The 19,514-nt window shown below is 40.2% G+C and overlaps 1 protein-coding gene across 1 annotated transcript in view; it reads right to left on the reverse strand.

Annotated features, from left to right (window-relative positions):
* Positions 1-9,215: 9,215 nt before the first annotated feature.
* TRIO (trio Rho guanine nucleotide exchange factor) overlaps positions 9,216-19,514 on the reverse strand; it is a 244,477-nt gene continuing 234,178 nt past the window's right edge. Inside the window, exons 52-57 of the mRNA XM_039714755.1 lie at positions 18,612-18,774; positions 16,504-16,625; positions 14,838-14,916; positions 14,034-14,234; positions 13,465-13,603; positions 9,216-11,949 (exon numbers count right to left, since the gene is read on the reverse strand). Coding sequence (XP_039570689.1) covers positions 11,407-11,949; positions 13,465-13,603; positions 14,034-14,234; positions 14,838-14,916; positions 16,504-16,625; positions 18,612-18,774 — 1,247 coding nt within the window. The 3' untranslated portion in view covers positions 9,216-11,406. The remainder of the gene's footprint in view (positions 11,950-13,464; positions 13,604-14,033; positions 14,235-14,837; positions 14,917-16,503; positions 16,626-18,611; positions 18,775-19,514) is intronic.

Consider the following 19,514-nt stretch of genomic DNA (forward strand, 5'->3'; position numbering starts at 1 on the left):
CTTTTCCCTTGCACCCCTAAAACACAACAGAGGGGGAGGCTCAAGTAACATGGTAGAAGTTGGTATTCCTCTGACTTGGGCATAAAGTCAGTGTTTGACACCAAGCAAATTTAACCATGGGAAATAAAACCCTGCTTTACACGGGACAGTAATACCAGGGATCTGAAAAACTTTACAACTTTAGCTGCAGCTTCCACACTGTTAGACTCCACAGTATATACATGCAGTTTCAATGCCATTTTTTTTATCACAATGGTTACTTGCTAATATATAGCAACGGATGTGGGATAGAGATTATAAACTACACAAGTGAGATTGTTAGAAAAAAAAATACTCAAGTTATATTTGGGAATAGATTTATGAAGCAGATAAGGAGCTTGTATGGAGCACTTGAGTACAGAAACAATTGACATTTGAACTAATGGAAAAGAGCGTTGCCTCATAATCTTTTTTCAAATCAGCAGATGGAGTTTAGGCCTTGTAAAATGTTACTCTTCTCAACCCTTGCAACTGACTAACAGAGAAAAGTAGATTTCCTGATTATTTGTCAAACCAAACATTACCAACGCAGAGGAAGATTCAACTTTGATCAAGTACTTGCACTACTCACCTAAACACGCAGGACTGGAAAAGTGACAGCATGCAAACAGAAACAGATGTTGGCTTTCACAAACAAACACCATCCTTACCCAGGCATAAATCCTTCGGAGGATGAAAGGGAATTATAGGCTTATCAACCATGTACTGCCTATCCCAAAACATTCTTACTCAAATATACTTATAGTATCTCTATTAAATGCCAAATAAAGATATTTTCCTCTCTCTGAACTTTATCTCTACAGTCTCTTTGGGATAGTATCTTCCAAGACAAGCAGCAGATACTTCTAGGGAAATGATTTTAACTTGCAGCATGTTTTGAAGGGATACCATCTATTTTCAGTAAACTCTTATCTCTCCTCCACTAGAACCATTAGCTTATCAGAAATAACTAGAAATACTTTTTAAGAGTAAAAATATTGATTACTATTTTGCATAATTGAGCAGGTTTCCAAGACAATTCTCTTCTTTCCTATCTCCAGGGATTACCATCCTCTTCAGCATTTCTCCCATCCTGCTCCAAAGATGTTGAAAGTTGTCTGCAATGCAATACGTGTGGCTGAGCTGCTGGACAGTACTGCACTCTCTAAGGGCAGTGGTGACCTTGTAACAAATAACTTACAGCCAGTACAAAGAAGTAGCAAACAGCACTGTGTCGGTGCAGAGAAAAAGACAGTAAGCAAATTAGATATTTACTGCAAAGTTCCATATCAAAAAGCAGACAATGTGCAGGCAGCCATGCCATGATTTCTGTAGGTGCACCGTTCTTCCCCTGGCCAGATTCTGAGGCAGCGGCAGAGAGCAAATGCACAGTTAACATCCAGTGTTGTCCATGCCTACTCCTACTCGTGTACTCACCTCCTTTCTATGTTTGCCTGCTGTCTTTCACTTATTTCTCCCCAGTCTCCATCTGTCTTGGCCTTCTTGAGCACTTTCTGAATTGCCAGATGTTGTGAATTTGAGGTAGCACCCTTGGCTTCTCCAAGGGACCATGCAGAAGCAGCTCATGCTGTTCCCATGTCTTGCTGTTATCACGACTAACTCAGATTGCAGAAAAGCTTTTAATTTCTTTCCCATGAAACACCACATAATTCAACTCTGAGGCAGATCCTAAGAAATAAGGATTTCTTTGTGCTTATAAATAACCACCTATGCCTCTCTTAATCACTGCTATGTATCTACTTACAGAGAAAGCAAAGGAAGGGAAAATTGAATTTTATGCGTGACATTACTTTGCAACCCCTGTGATTCAGAAAAAAGAATCACCAAGAACTGTATGTGCAGTCAACATATCTGGAAGAAATCCTTCTACTTTTCCACATGTATATATCTTTTTAAAGTCTTTGCAGCATGCATGCACTCCACTGCAGCCGCCACCCTTTCTTACACCACATCATTATCCACATGTGCCAAAGTATTTTGGCACTGTGGCCATTACATCCTTTCTTATCTCACATATGGTGATTTGTCAGATGGAGGATGGCTGGAGAAACAGCCACAGATGGTGGACACCTCTCAAAGTGTGAGAGTGAATGACCAGTTTTCTTTTCTCCTGTGGGTGCCCCCATACCTGTCCCACGCTGCGTGACACATCCAGGCAGCACCACACACATTCAGAGAGTAACTCAGAGTGTATCTTGGACTTCTACTGAGCAGCAGCAGACCCATCAGACATGGAAACCAAGGAACACAGCAGTGCCTTTGTGCAAACGCTGCTCCCCAAAGGTGACTTTGCAAATCACGAGCACAAGGACATGTTTCACTGCTGTTGCCTGAGCTGCAGCAAAGAATGCTCTCAGCAAAGGCTGTGCATCTACCTTGGCAATCTTGCTGCAAGGCGTGAAACCACCAGATAACCAGTGAGACTACTTCCCCAGGGTCATGCTATCAGATCATTTAGTTTTGGCAATCACCACGTATCAAGACTGCCCTGAAAGGTTTGATTTTCAGCATAATAACATTTTGTGTGAGTTATGAAGCAAGCCCTCGGCCACAGAAATGTGCTGGATGGAAAACAATTACAGTAATTTCTTGAGTCTTGGCAGACAGAATACACAGCACTGTCCAAACTTAAGCTCTTAAAACCCCCCTGATAAATTACCTGGAAGAAGAAAACATTAGAAGGGACAGTTAATAGACTGGAAGCTCTCTTGCATTCTTTGAAGAAAAAATGTTTGAGAAAAGGTGAAGCTGTTAGAGGTGATGGCCTCATCCATATGATGACTACCAGTGCAATAGGAACTCAGCTAGGATTTTCATACTTAAAAAAATTCCCCAGAGAGTGTGATGAGAGAAAACAGAGCCTCTTACCAGAAGCAGATTACTTCCCCAGTAGAGATGCTGACCCCTACATTGCAACCGTGTACTCTATCACGTATCAAATTACTTATCCTATACCCAGACTTCATTAGAGAATATCATATTTACATTTTAAAAAATAATAGACTACTAAACAGGTAGAGGTCTTGAAAAGGAAATGGATGGCTGGATATTAAATGAAAAATCAGGTCTCCTTACAAAAATCAGAATTTAATGCAAAAAGACAAATAACAGTTAGACTCACTTTAGTCTGGAGAACCATTACCCACCTGAGCTGAGGGATGAAGTGTAGTAACAAGCTTCATGTTCTTTGCAAGCAGGTCTGAAAAGCAATGCACAATTCTGAGCTGTCACTCACAATCAGCAGCCAGGGTAAAGGCAGCAACCACATTTACACCTTGCCTTTCTTTGTGAAGGTTCCTTGGAAGAAAAGAGTTTCAGCCTCCATGAAACTCCATGAGCAATGAGAAATTTTGACATTCAGGCACTTTTGGTGGCAATCAAGTTACCTTCAGGATGCCCCATCCTAAAAGCTTCCCCCTAATGTTTCATGATATATCATGACTTTTTTTTTTTTTTTTTCCATGCAGGAATGAGCCAGGGATGTCCACTAAAACATCTAAAAAACTCCCAACAGCAGCAACAAAATCAGAACACCAATGGCTGCATTAAATGCACTAACTGGGACTAGTACAGATTCCTAGATTTGAGTTTTCCTGGCAAGCAGAGAGTCCAGAATCTGGCAAGGTTCAGGAGAACACTCCATCACCAAAGAAGGAAGCACTCTTTCACCATCAGTCTTGAGAGATGGCAAATTAAATGACATCACTCTGCAAATACTCAGTGGATCTTGGCATCACTGAAGGGAAAGTCTGAGGGCTTGAGGAACCATCCATCTCAAGGGATCACAGGTCTTCAGCGACACACAGGCAAGACATGCAAAAACAGACAGGATACGTCATGAAAATTGACCAGTGATTAGACAGATTCCCAGTGGTACAACAAGGCAAGCTTTCAGCTGCTGCCAGCTCTTCCTCAGCCTTGGGAACAACCCTTGGGAATAATCCCTTGTGAGGGATTGCAAGCCCTCACAGAGACTGAGTTCAGGGTGTGCCAAGTGAATTCCTGGGGCTGACTACTGCTAGTGGAGTCTTCAGGAAACTTAATGTGAAATTTCTGCAAGTAATATTTGTAGATACTCCTGATGTGTGAGTTCACTGGAGAAACAAGCCTCCTGCTTGAGACCCAAATGAATACTTCTGTTGAATTGAGGTGCTAGTGTCACTAAAATCAGTGTTTGACATTTAATGGGAAAGGGGCAGAGTTTCAGACTAATCAAGTCCAAGTCAGGTTGCATTTCCATCTCTCAGGACAAGAAAAAATGGCTTCAGGAGCTGGCAAGAAAAGTCCTGCAAAAGTACTTGGAAAAAGTCAGGGGAGCTAGGTTGGCTATCTGAGTAGTAAAAAGAAAGCTGGCAGTAGTCAGCTCCTATTTGTTTAATATACTCAGTTCCATCAGAACAACGGCTCCCCAAGGCAACTGTAATGCCTCAGCTTTGTCTAGGAAATAAAGTGGCTCAACAAAAGAAAATTACTATTCATGGGGGATGTGCTGAAGGGGTAATTCAAGATTTACACATATGGTCATGGACTCTAAATGAACCATTGAAGCTCAACTTGGCAACATGAACTCAGGATTTATTATTCTACAAAGTATCAGCTCAAAAGAAGTCAAACACTTGGAATTTTTAGAAAAGGAATGGAGAACAAAATGCCATTTTCCAGCTGTGTAAGTTAAGATGCACCGGTATCATAAATATTGTACAAGGTTTGCCTCCTCCCATCATAGAAAATATACAGCTTGGAATTAGGGAAGGTTCAGAAAAGGGCAATTAAGATGAGAAACATATTCCCATGAGGAGTAAACAGACTGGTACTTTTCAGCTTGGTAAACAGATGATCAAATGAAAAGTAGCAGACATAAAAGCAAAGGTAGGACACAAAAGCTGGGAGGATGAACTGTCCATTAAAAGCTTCAGAGATATCAAAGGAAGATGTCAGTGAGTTCTTGGCACAATATATAGCTCAACTTCATAACCTGTTGCTACACAAATTTGTGGCTACCACTGGTTTACTGCTATTCTAAACCAACAATTACGTGTTACGTAAATCTCAGTGGACTTTTCTTCCATGAGATACAAAGTCGTAATTTTGTAGGAAGACCATTGAGTATGACAGATGAGAATACACTGGGGTGGTAATGGACAGAATGTCTTTTGGGAGCTGAAAACTCAGGCTGCAGATACTGAAGTGTTGCTCTGGTGTTAAGATTTCATCCTTTCTATAGCTATGTGTCCTCTTTGGATAGCAGATATTTTCCTTTGGAGAATGTGAACCTTGTGAACCAATATATTACCACAGGCATAATGATGGAATTTGAAGCTTCAGCAGCAGCAGCAGCAAGTGATGCAGTCTGAAGTATCTCATTTTCACATGTCCTTGAGCAACAAAGACAAAAAGTCCCTCCAGCAGTCAAGAAAATGCATATATTAAGATTAAAACTCATTTAAAATGCAGCATTAAGATTACTGCTCATGACAATTAGACAATGAAAGGATCTTTCCAGTACAGAGCTCAAAGAATCTATGTATTAAACCTCAAATGTATCTCTAGCCTGTTTCATCATTTTAACCTACAACCAGTGAAGAAAACTGGAAGCTTGTGCTCCCCTCTCATACTAGAGTTGGTTGATATTGACTTTGTTGTTTATTGGAAGGCACAGATTGGCTGGTGGGAGTTTAGGATTAGCAGTCCTGGTGCTGGCTCTCCTGACATTACCTAGGGGGAGAGCAGACTGCTCTCCTCAATATCCCAAACTGCCCCTCCACACCCATTCCCCCAGACTTCTGGGTAGGGCTAAGGGCAGTGACTTTAGAGGAGATGAGAAGCATTCCTGTTTTGAGGACAACATAATGAGAGAAGTATATTCTCCTGCTCCTAACTTCAGGCTCCCAGTCCCTGTGGCAGGTCACTCAAATGAGAGATGCCATTCCCATGCTGATGCTCAGTGTTACGGTGTGGCACTGAGGATCACTGAGTGCAGTTACCTGGGAAACGCTGAGGTGACCACCAGGCATGTGAAGCAGGGTGTTGGGTATGTACTTGCCAGGAAGGAGATAGAACACAGAGATCATCATGGTCCTGCATTATAATGCACACTGAAAGAGCCTTTTGTCTTTTGCCAGCATGAGGAGATACGAATGTGCAAAAAGGACTGGAAGTAGAAATTCTACACATGGAACACCTGTCTGTTACTCTCCAGTATAACCTTCATCAAAATTTAATTTTAGGAAAGGAAAAAATTCAGAAGTTGTTTGTCTGAGGGATAAAGCAGTGGTTCTGACAAAAGCACCACAATACCTGGAGCTCATTTAAACAAATACAGAAACTCTGTCTTTTGTTTTTCCTACCTCCACCTGCACCTGAATGCCTATAGCAGAGACACTGGTAACAGCTCCACACTGAGTCTGTTCATACATGGAAAAGGTACATGAAGTTTAACTCATTGTCTGGACTGGAGCTGACATGGTAGCACTCCCTACACTAATCCCTAGTGCATGGATACACTGCTGTAGCAGCAAAGATTGCCTGAACAAATACTTCACCAAATACCAACTACTCCAACACTTTACTACCTGCAGCTGGCAGTTCAGTATATTCCTGTCTTTATTTCTCTTAGTATCTTTGGGAACCATGGAGCTTAACCTCAAGCCAGGCATCCTTGGTAACATTCATTTCATACTCCCTTTGAAGTGGAGTCCTACACTGACTCCCTCTGTGGTGGGGTTTTAAAGCTTCCTAGCAACGTCATGCAGTGTGTTACATGCAAAGAACATCCCATTATGTTTTCAGGCATCTTCTACCAGTCAGGTTTGCATGGTTTCTGAAGTATTTTCAAGAAGCCAGATGCTTTTGGTGTGTCATTCTGGAGGATCTCTGTTGCACCCTGGCCTGACCATACTTTTGGATTTGGAGTAAGAAGAAATCAATTATTTTTTCTTCTATCCATCAACACATTAATAGTCCCATGTGAGAATGACTTACAGTCAACAGCAGCATAGGCAGGTGTGTGATAGGCCTTCTCCATTAGGAAGACAATGTAGGTTGCTTCCCTGATCATGCAAATATTATCTAGTCAGGCTTTATGCTTAGCAGTTGCACAATGGCCTTCAAGTTAATCAGTGTTCATCACACATGCAAGAAGAATGGGGCTCCTGAAACTCAACTTTAAAAGTACTATCTCATGCGCTGACTTTAAAGTCTGCCAACCTCTTCTCTTCCTAAATGATCAGTAAGAAGTGATTGGGGTATGTTATGAAGAAGATCTACATGAAACAAGTTTTATTTCCACTTTTTTTATTTTTTTCTTAATTTTGTACACATGTATTTTAAACTACTGGCTAGAATGTCTATTACATTAGAATTTTACTGTTTCAGTCAAAAATTGGTTAATGCCAAACAAAGCATGGCTAATTCCTTATTTGGAGGTCATTTAGAATGGGAACCATGGAGCTTAACCTCAAGCCAGGCATCCTTGGTAACATTCATTTCATACTCACAGCCCCCTTTGGAGTCCTACACTGACTCCCTCTGTGGTGGGGTTTCAAAGCTTCCTAGCAACGTCATGCAGTGTGTTACATGCAAAGAACATCCCATTATGTTTTCAGGCATCTTCTACCAGTCAGGTTTGCATGGTTTCTGAAGTATTTTCAAGAAGCCAGATGCTTTTGGTGTGTCATTCTGGAGGATCTCTGTTGCACCCTGGCCTGACCATACTTTTGGATTTGGAGTAAGAAGAAATCAATTATTTTTTCTTCTATCCATCAACACATTAACAGTCTCATGTGAGAATGACTTACAGTCAACAGCAGCACAGGCAGGTGTGTGATAGGCCTCTCCATTAGGAAGACAATGTAGGTTGCTTCCCTGATCATGCAAATATTATCTAGTCAGGCTTTATGCTTAGCAGTTGCACAATGGCCTTCAAGTTAATCAGTGTTCATCACACATGCAAGAAGAATGGGGCTCCTGAAACTCAACTTTAAAAGTACTATCTCATGCACTGACTTTAAAGCCCGCCAACCTCTTCTCTTCCTAAACGATCAGTAAGAAGTGATTGGGGTATATTATGAAGAAGAAACACTGAAGAGTCTTCTCTTGAATCTCCCTGGCTATTTCACTTCCTTTCAGCTGTGACACTGACTGCCATTCCCTATGTTCTACAATATTCCCACTTCAGGGCCTCACACCAGCTGCTCTGACCCATGTTTTTGGTCTCTGCTCTCTATCAGCCTGCAGTGCTGCTTTGTGGTGTGCAGGACAGTCAACAACAACTGTGCCCAAACAAGTCCACGTGGCATTTGCAGCCTCAACTACACAATCTGGCAAAACAGAAGGACCTTATATTTTCTCTTCCAAGCATTTAAATTCATTAACAAGTATAAGATCTGAAGCTCAAGATCATTCAAGCTTTGTGCAGCTGGAAGCTCTTGCACCAAACTGCAGGTTTTTGTGCAAAACTCCACTCTGTTGAAAGATGTTGGCTGTCTCAAGTAAGGGGCTCATGGAGAAGACCGGAAAGAGCACACTCCTGTTTACATGGGAGCCAAAGAATCCATCCCTGCTACCTGAAACACCTATGAGTGCATTATTCGTCTGTAAAGCACTTGGGTAACTTATCCCTAACTTAGTACATATTCAGACAAGAATCATTCCACAAAGCCATCTTCATCCATGACTTCCCTGTCCTGGAAAAGGTTTCCAGTGGCTCATCCTTGTGAACAGGTCCTTCCTGAATATCCTCTGTCTTTCTATACATAAAACATCTCTCTCAGTTGTCTCTCCCAGTAAGTAATAAAGGGACTGTTTTATCACCTGACAGGGATAGGAAAGGAGCAGGGAAAAAATAATTCTGTATACAATGCAGCCACAAACACAAACACTCTGTATTCTTCCCTGACCTTTAACTTAATTTTGAATTGTAAACGGTTACTGATAGCAGAAAAGGGAGGAAGATAAATATACACAATAAGAAACTTTTCTGCTTTATGAGTTTAGCTGCAAATCCCAAATCTTTATGCTTGAAAGTAACTTTTCGTCATAATGAATCTGGAATGCCTAAAAGTTGTGGGAAATCTGTTCTTCTGAAATACCGTCCTGTGGTCTTTAACTGGGAACATCTGGTAGAAAACTCTACTGGTCAAAATGTACTAGCTAATAAAGACCAGAATACATTTCCACAGTTAGGGAGTTATGCATGTTTTATATAAAAGCATTCATGACATTACAAAGCAATCAACACTTAAAGCAAAGGCAAATATTATTTTGTAAGGCATGAAGGAAAGATACATCATTGCAATTTAAAATGAATTTTATGGCAATAAAATAACATACTTTTTTAAAAAATAACAGAGCCAAATTAAAATATAGCCAAACCTAAACTGTCAAACTTCTTAAAGCAAGAGATCAGACAATTATGTCAAATATGTTTAATTTTTTTCAAAATAACTGATGGCAAAATAAAATATTTACATCATGTCATACTGTGTAAACATGTAACATCACTGTACAAAGAAATATACATGCAAAATAAAGCAAAAAATTTAACTAAAACAATAAAGGAAAATAATACACAAACATAATGATATGAGGTTGGTACGAATAACGAATACACATCCAGTTTCGAAGTCAGTTGTTTTCTTTTAAAAAGTTTCTGTACAACTTTACAAAAAAACCCAAACAAAACAAAACAAAACAAAAAAAAGAATAAATAGGATTCAGTGGAACTCACAAAGCTCAAAACTAACCCAAGCTAGGTTATGGCTTAACACCCATATATCTAACTCTTGTGGGATGTCGGCTTGGTTTCCTTAAACATGGCATTTCACACAAACAAAGATGACAACACACCCACATGAACTCAGTGATGCACAGAAAACCATCTCTGTCTTTTTAAATATCTCACGCTAATATTACTTCAACCTTAAAAACAGTTACTAAGACAATTACATTACATGTCCAATTCTCCTCATCTGACTGCTACTTGCCAAATATATTCTTCACCAAAGACCACAAGATTAATTTGTTCATTTCACAGAAAGAAGTAAAAAAACAGATTTGAAAATTCTAAAAAGTAGTTAAGTGTTGAGACTGATTTGGGGAAAGTCAGACTTTGGCATTTTAAATATAATAGTAATAATTTTAAAAAGTGTCACTCTACTTCTTAACCAGTTTGACATTTGGGATACTAATCTCTCTCTCTCTCTCTCTCTTAATTTTTTTTCTTTTTAACAATCCTTAAAACTGACTAGTCTTGACTAAATTCCATGCTAATCCTCATCTTAAACTAATAATGACAGTGTGGTACAACACACCCGCCCATGCCCACCCAGAACCCCCAATCACACAAACAAAACCATAAAGCTCGCCGTACTATGTGCTTTTTCTATATATTTATTACAGTTACAACAGAGGTCCTCATAAATAGTTGCATAAAATGTTAAAGCCACAACATTGCACATGATATGAAAGAAAACAAAATCCCAAATGAGTGCATTTACAGTATTTCATCCTGCTGTATACTGCTTGACAATTGGGTCAGCAAGCTGGGCACCAACCCAAAGTTCTTTTCTAGGGGGACAGTGACTACTGACCCAAACTGAAGACCCGCACAGTGGTATACCACCATTTAGGAAGGAGGGGGGAAAAAAGGATGAGAAGAGGGAAAAAAAATTACAGACCGAAGGCAGGTAACAGTCTATATACAAGTAAGGCCTACATTTTATCAGAGCAAAACAATTCATTCTATTTGTATGCAAAATCTTTTGAGGTTGGATGCACTTAAAAGCAGAGTCTGATCTCAGTGCACTGCTACGTGAGATACATACAGGCGAGGCAACTGGAAAGCTCTAGGACCAAGTGAAAACCAGATGTTATAAATGGAGGCCGTACCAATGGGCAGCCATTTTAGTGAGTCTTCTCCAGGCATGATCTGATTTTTGTTTAACACCAGTGCTTTAAACATAGGCATTTCTTCCTTGAATAAATCTTGAAAACGGTAGCTAAGTTCACTTGCAAAATTCAACTCTTGTTTATTAAAAAAACTATTTTTTTTGCAGAAACCTGAATAAAATACTGTTGCTGTATCGCTTGTGACTGCTTTTTGCAGAGTACAGTGCTATTGTCCTCCACCCCCGTGAAGTCTGCATCTCCAGTCCCCCGCGCCGCCCTGCGCGGGTCCCTGTGGAATGCATTTGCACACGAACATTCACTAGCAGCTGGTTGGCTTGGGGTTTGCTTTCCTCAAAATTCAAGTCAACAGCTGATTGGCAGGAGGAGTCTATCTCCAGTCTGATTGATTGGCAGGAGGAGTCCATCTCCAGTCTGATTGATTGGCAGGTGAAAGAGAATGAGAGAGAACTTCAAGCAAGGTCAAACTCTTGGCAAGAGCCTGCTCTGTAAGAAGTTTTTAATGCTACGGATGGGTCGAACATCATTCTGGTGTTTTCGCCGCTCAATGAACGAAGTCAGTCTGGATATATCAATGCTGTCAGCACTTTTGCTATTCCCCAGCTGCAGCCATTGCTCCTGGAGGGCCAGTGCAGCCGAGGGACGCTTAGCTGGGTCATCCTGAAGTAGGAAGCATACAAAATCTTTGGCCTTCTGGCTAACTCCTTTGAAGTAGTCATCTGGGAAACTAAAGTCTAAGCGGCAAATATTCAGGCAAGTTTCCTCTACGCTTTCATCCAGGAAAGGAGAGACGCCACTAAGAAGGACATAAGTGAGCACTCCAATGCTCCAAACATCTGAAGTGAGTGAAACAGGATTTCCAAGAATAATTTCAGGAGCTGCAAACTCTGGGTTTCCAAGTAACTGGTGGATATAATACGTGGTATTGAGCTGGACTGCATCTCCAAAGTCAGCCAGTTTTATTGTTGGCTTAGTGGAACTCTGGTCCACCAAAATATTTTCAGGCTAGAAAACATAAAAGCAAAAGTTAAAATGTCTTTTTTCAAGTCAGTCTCACACACATTTAACTGCTTCCCAGCAAGTGTGGTCAGCCCTAGAACATAAACAGCTGCACTCTATAGGGATCACTGCAGAAGGCCAGCTCTGCAAAGCTAAGGCAGTCTTAACAAGGCTTCCCCAGACCAACCAGCAGGTGGACTCTTGCCTATTGCAACATGTAATGAATGTGCTTTAGCTCTTGTAGCTGCTGGCACTATATTTTTTGCAGGAAATATAGCTCTGCCAGTTAATACTTCAGTTGTTCATGACAGCAGCTTTGCAAAGCTTCACAGGAACTGCGTTTCAAAACTTAAGCTTAAGGAACAACAATTATGAATAAAGCAACTGCTCCATTTGTTTTACAACAGAGACAACAAAACCCTTGCATTTAAAGACTGGAAGACTTTGTAAATATTTGCATGATGCTTTCAACAGAATCCAGCTTTATTTAGCAACTCTTTCATGTAATGCAGCTGTACAGATGGAAGACAAACCCTGTTAGGAGACTATGGCAGCAGAAGATTCTGTTGGATGCATATGACTTCAAGAGAACTGTCCCATTATTGGTGAGCTGAAAGTGCACTTATTTCTACAGTTTTATTTCTAAAGCTACTGCTGCTGTAGCTGTAATCTCTGCAAAGTAAGAGCAACTTACCTGCAACTACTTTTTAATTAGTTCATTTGTATGTGAGACTAGAAAAAGTACTGGTGAACTCTCTATAGCACATTAGAAAAAAATTAATGGCATGAAGACCCAAAACTGGTTCTGCTTGGAAAACAGAAGTACATGGAAGAAACAGACTCGGACTTTTTGCTTCTTCTCACCATGACCCCATTTGGCTAAGGAGACCCTGCCTACAAAGATGACTTGTCAATGCTAAAATTATTATTCATATACAGGTGAAAAAAAAGTAAGGAGTAAGTTTTTTAATTAATATTTACATTGAGACCTTCTCACATAGTTTTTTAAACCAGAATGCATAAAACACTTGTGGCTCAAGTAACACCAAAGGGAAGAACAAAGGCCCAAAGAGGCACCATTAATTTAGGTATTACAGCCCTCAAAGTGCAAAGATGAGAAACACTTTTGCATCAAAAAAGGAAAAGCAGTCTCTTTCACAATAAACTCTAGGCTTCTTGAGAAAGAAATAGTCTTCTGGTGCAAATTTATCAGAAATTAAATAAATAAATGAACAAATAAATAAATAATAAAGCAAAACTTCCAGTTAGCAATTATTTCCAGCACAAAGGGCCACACAAGGCAAGCGAGCTATAAGGAGAAAGCATAGGGAATTGAAAATTTCTGCTTTGCTGCCTGTGTTACCTAAAGTATTTAGGAATGGAGCCCGAAGCCATTGGGGAGTCCTTTATGACTCTCAAAGCATTCCACAGCTCTCTGTTCCCAGCTGCAAGTTTTCTTGAAGAGGGAGATTTTTGTGCCCAGAATGATGCACACTGCCCAGAATCCCATTAACACCTCACCTTTAGGTCCAAGTGTGCTATTCTGCAGTTATGAAGATACTGCACAGCTTCCAGAATCTCTCCCAGGTAGAGTCTGATCTTCCCTTCTGTGAGGTTTCCCCATCGCACGACATAGTCCAGAAGGCGACCCTGGTCAGCCCTGTTAGAATTACAAGGATTGTATTTTGGATTAATCCATGCATCAGAACTGAAAAAAAACCTCAAGAGGCTACAGGCTACAGCAGTAACTGTAGCCTGCACAGCTTACAACACAGAGGACTGGGGTATGAAGAGGAGATATCACATCCAGCTACCAGATCTCAATATTCCTAATTCACTTTTGTGGCCATTTGATACAAAAATACTGTTGAACCTTCAGACTAAGATAATCATTCACATGTAAATTTAATATCACTATTTTCTCTCTTCTACTCAACATTTTAGTAACAGCATTAGACAACTGCAGTATTTTACTTAGGTACGTTCAAACTGCTACAAAATTTTAGAGCTCCTTATTAATTAACCACCATAGATACCCCAGAAAGTCATCTGTAGAATTGCATTTTACAGAGAATTTAGAGTCCACACACATTTCTAACACTAGTATGTAGTTGGTGGAGGTCTCAAAGGTATCGAGAAGGCCAATGAGCTGGGGATGCTGGAGATTCTGCATGACTCCAAGTTCATGGGTAACCTGGTCTCGCTTCATCAACTTCTTATTCACAAACTTAGTGGCTACTGCTCGCTTGGTTCCCTTCTGGTCACACCTCTTAACGACAGAAAATCTGCCCCTGGAACACAACAATGAAAAGAAAGATTTCACCAAGAGATGCAATAAGGATATACTGTTACTTGAAAGATATACTCCAAGAGATCTGATTTTAATCTCTAATAAGTTACCCTTACAGAGAAGGTTCTGGGCATGAGAATTTTCAGTGCGTGCATCTACTACAAATTGTGTCTGTAGAAACTTGACAGATATCTGTTATATCATACTTGCAGACAGCCTGTCAGAGTAATAACCAGCTTTCAAAGGTCATCATTAAGTTGGCCCGCTGTATATTCTACAGGAGTTATTTTGCCCATTTTCAGACTACTTCTGTCTGTAGTTTTCATTCCCTAAATAAGAAGGTTGAGGAGAACTTCACTACAGAAGCAGTGTGAGTCACTGTAAGGGATGCTCAAAAAAGATATCCCTTCAGATAAATCCCTACAATACCACTTCAGCCTAATTGCATTCTGTTTCTGTACTGCCATCTAGTGCTGGTAGAAGTTTTGCTTCCTCACTTCTATTAAATCCACACATTAAGTATTTATCAAGGAGAATTTAATTTTCGAAAGAGAAGTCAGTATTTTGACACAGACAGCTTTGGAGATCAGCATACAGAACTCACCTGCCAAGCTCAGCCACTTCACTATAGTGGGAATCAAAGTTGTCTTTCCAGATTACCATGATCCCATCACTTCCAGGACCTAAACAAACAAACAAAAAAGAGAATGACAGTATGTCCAAGATTTAATACACTCAGATCCCTTGGCTATGGGGGGAATCACCCCATCTTATTAAACCCCATATGAGACACAGGGTAACAGCAGGACAAACTGGGTTATACACCAAGGCAGCCCAGCCAATGCAGTGAAACCAATTCTATAGTGGAAACAACTCAGGTTACAGTGGCAACTGTCTGTACAGGAATGAGTAACCTTAGCAAGCTGAGGGAAACAGTAAAAAGAAAAGACATCTTACATTATACCTCATCATCCATAATACACCTGCCACTGGAAAAAGAAGTAGCCAGGCAGTGTAGCAGCTACTTTAGAGAGCAACTCTTATTTTTCAGGAAACACTAGTATAAAAACCAAAATTTCCCTTTCCCTTTCTCTTTTATATATTGCAACACATTCATCCAAGGGCTTAGCTACTGTCTGTCTTGGGTCAGTGAGCAGGAAGTGCCTGAAATAATCACCACCTCAATATCTAGTCAGTAAAGCACTTATTGTGGCTACCAACAGGTAGAGCTCAAAGTGGCACCACTGAATATAAACACCCAAAAATTTCAGATGAGATTTGGAAGGGACACATCTTTCACGGTCTGGTTTAAAATTCCAGGAAAGCAGCAAAGCTCTTTGAAAAAAAAGGGAAGAAAGACTACATTTTGAAGAGGTTTAGGACAAGTCCCCATATTAGCTGAGACACTTCATGTCTTGGGGTGTTTTATGTGAGTCAGTTTGAGACAGAGCCATTGTGCTAAAATCTATTAATTAATTCTCACCAGTGGAAAAATATATAGGCCTCACAACAGACTAAAGCACCCAGATGGCATCAATTGTTATGAGCTGTCTTGTAAGAAAATTTGTGATCCTGCTGGCTATATTTTCCCTGTTTCTAAAAATGGAGAATTATGAACACTGAGGACAACAATAATTGAGTGTACAAACACACCCCAAAACTTACCACTATGTCATCAAACACACAAAAAAAGATCTTTTTTGCCCTTTACTCTCTGCCTGCAGAACACAGGCATTTTTTTATCTTTGCACGTTTCCTTTTCATTCCTCACAAACATTCAGGTTGCCTTACTTCATGTACTGAAATAGTTCAACTGTAGACCAATGATGCAAAGACAAGAACTAGTTGTATATTCTCCTAAAAATTGTGGCTTTACAGTTCAAGCAAAGGAGAAAAATAAATTACAATGTAATGCTACTCTTTTCTTATCTGTACACTTTAGAAATTATGTGAGCACCATAACATTCACTGAGACTAAACTAAGAATGCTGATGATAAAATATGGTTTTATCAGTGTATTTTAACTAGTACTGGTGATATGAATCCATGTTGACAGTACTGTGGAATGTATGCATGAACCTCTAATCCGTTATATCCTAAAACTGCACCTACTCCTGCTGAAACAGGCACTATATTACAGGTAAAAAGGATTGTTGTCAATACTCCTTTAACAAAGGGGTGCCCAGGAGCTGAGCTTTTCTTTTTACTCTTCTGTGGGTACCAGGCACTTCAACTGTACCTGGGCTCTAGAAGGAGGCAGACAGGCCTACCTAAAACTCGTAGACTGGCGGAGGATGAAACCGAACCCATGTCGTTTGCAGCTATGCACGTGTAGATACCATCGTCTTCCGCAGTGACGCCAACGATCTTCAGCGACGCCTCTCCCAAGTCACTGCAAAACACAAGGGCAGCTGTTAACTTTACAGTAACTGCACAGACCTTAAGCTATGAAAATCAGACAAAGTTAGGTTGATATTCTTTATGCTTCTTATTCTCCAGTTCTTATCTCTCTCTGGATAAACACAGTAAAACCCTGCCCTGCCATATCAGAAGTGTCCACCAGAACCCGAGCACTTTGTGTTCATCCAGTATCTTGGAAAGTCCTACAAATCACTAGAAAAACATCCCGACTGACACTCTGTCTCACCATATCTCAGGCTTTACTGTTGGAAAAATCAAGTGCTTCCCCTGTTTCTTCCTGCTTCCTTTACCAAGTTTTTGGAAGCCATATCGAGACAAATATCCATCCTTGCTCTTTCTGAAAGCTTCATTTCCATCCATGACTCCCAGGAGGTGTCAGCTCATCAGTCATTTGTGCTTTCAGAGCATTCAACCCTTTTAAGGGGAGGCTTGCCCTTCAACACAAAAGGCACACTTCACCACAACTCTGGAGACCTCAGAATCTGGGAGAAGGAGGATGGAAAGAAACTAGAGAGGACTTAAGTTTACTCTCTGCTCCAGGGCAGCAACAGCATTAAGCTAGGTAATACCAGAGCAGAAAGGTTACGGAAGAGCCTGCAGAGTCTTTCTCACTGTTCAACCACCCTTTTTGTTTGATTCTTTTGTCTTTAGAGTCTGCTTAAAGTTTCCTCTGTGCAATAAATTTCTAGTAGTCTTTTTACTATCTGCCATGGACATGAACAAGAGATAATTTAATTTGCAAGTCTCTTAAAAATGTGAATACTTGGCAAGTCCTCCCTACACCTTTCACCTCTAGGCTCAAACCAATCCTAACATTGTGTTGTTTTTTCACAATATAATGCATATTTTCAACATCTTTTATCAGACTTTCCTTTGGATTCATCTCAGCTGCTACAAGTCATTTTACTGACTGACCTAGAACCTATTTGCAATGGTCTTTACCACACAAACTCAGGGGGAAAAAAAGGAAGGTAAATTTTAGGAACATAGGAAGATGACGCCCTTCCCCAACTCAAAGAACATTTCAGGATTATTTTTAAATATCTGTTAGCCACAGCCAAGATTATTCACTGCATATAATTCTGTAATGAGTAACAGTGAATTAAACCTAGCAAATTTAACTCTTACACATCTCACAACAGCCCTGGATGCAGTAGTAAAGCTGGCACATTGCCTCTGTCTTCCCATTAAAAACAAACAAAAAACCCAAAGAAAAGGCAGGAGCAGCAAGAAGTAAAGAAGAGTGAAAACATGCCATCAAGTTTGCACAAAAAAGCCCTTCATTCTGAATTAAGAGTGTAATTCATAAATACGACACTTCTTCACACTGAAGTTACTCATTAAACTACATTTTCTGTATGTAAAAGATGCTTTTTCAGAAAAAAATAAATTTAACCTGCAGCTTACTATTCCAAAACAACAAGTTCTCCTGAAAATTTCTCCTGGTGTTTGAGTTACCAGTTATTCTGTTATGTTCTATCATAGTAAAGCTAAAACCAGAGAGAAGTGTTACTATCCACGCTTCAACAATGAAGCGTGATGTTATCACATCAATAGGAAGCAGAGGCTTCTTTGCAAAACACAGTGGTGTGATGTGAAAGTCACTAATGGAAATAAGGGACTGGCAGAGTCTGTCACAGAACTGGCATGTCACAACACACTGGTCTGTTTCAAGGACCAGGTCAGTGTGACAGACCACAATGGTTTCTGCAACAGCTAATGAGAAAGAGCAGATTAATTTTATTTTGTTTTTAAAACAAAAATTGTTTTAAATTTTTGTTACCCTAGCCGTATGCAGAAGTTACACAACATTTCTGGAAAAATCTCAGTGATGACATATTTCTGTCTGAGAGCAACCCTATCCTCATGCCTCAAAGCCAAACGCTGTCCCGCACCAGGGGTGCAAATTAAAAACGTAACAGTTTCAGGAGTTCCTGTTGAGCATGGCACAAATTACCTGTAGGAAATGCTGTGATGACCGTCATTGCTCAGTGTATTATGATCAGGACCTTTCCAAGTAACTGAAGCCTTGGGGCGACCACAGACTTTACACCTAAGCACGATGGTCTCTCCTGTCTCACATGTTACCTCACTCAATGGAATTATAAACTCTGGGGGAACTGGAAAAAGAGAATTAATGGCATTAGGTAAAATGAAGCAAATGCATTTAATTTCTATTCCTTGCACTGTTTTCTATTAGAAGAAGTAGTACTTTAGATTCCCAAGGTGTATATATCCTGTGCCCTTGGAGCACATTCATGGTTAGGCCCCTTGCTGGGACTACAGGGCTACTGAATTTTTCTCCACATGAACTCGGACACAACACTACTGCTGTGCCCCAGATAACTCTGAAGCCTACCATGGTGAACAAAACAACCAGTTTACGGTAAGTGAGAAAAGTCTACACTGAAAAGTATTTAAAGATGTGCTCAGCTAGGCTATCCTTATATCCAGCCAAGTTTGCAAAAACCACTTCATCCACTGAAGACCATAGTGCTTCCCCTTTTCCACAGACTCAAAAACTCAAAACTTTTGTTTCTGTCTATTAAACTAAACCCCAGTTTGGCTCTGACCCCAATGGACCACCATCTTTGTCCTGATCTGCCTCAGCACTGGAGAGGTCCTGAATATTCCCTAGGGTGGAAGATTGAGAATAAAGCAGCTCCAAATCCTGGCCTTGTTACTTTGCAAATTCAGCAAGGTCACACTTCCATACAGAACACATCATATGGTCCTTGTGTTTTATGTTGTTTTGAACTTGTGAACAAAAAAGTGTTTCTTGCATCTTAAAAAAGAAATATGCTGTATTTCATTCTACCTTATCTATAAAGAGCCCATATATATTTTGGTAGAAAGCACT

The sequence above is a fragment of the Passer montanus genome, unplaced genomic scaffold (genome assembly GCF_014805655.1).
Source record: "Passer montanus isolate IOZ18808 unplaced genomic scaffold, ASM1480565v1 scaffold31, whole genome shotgun sequence".
NCBI classification, from domain to species: Eukaryota; Metazoa; Chordata; class Aves; order Passeriformes; family Passeridae; genus Passer; species Passer montanus.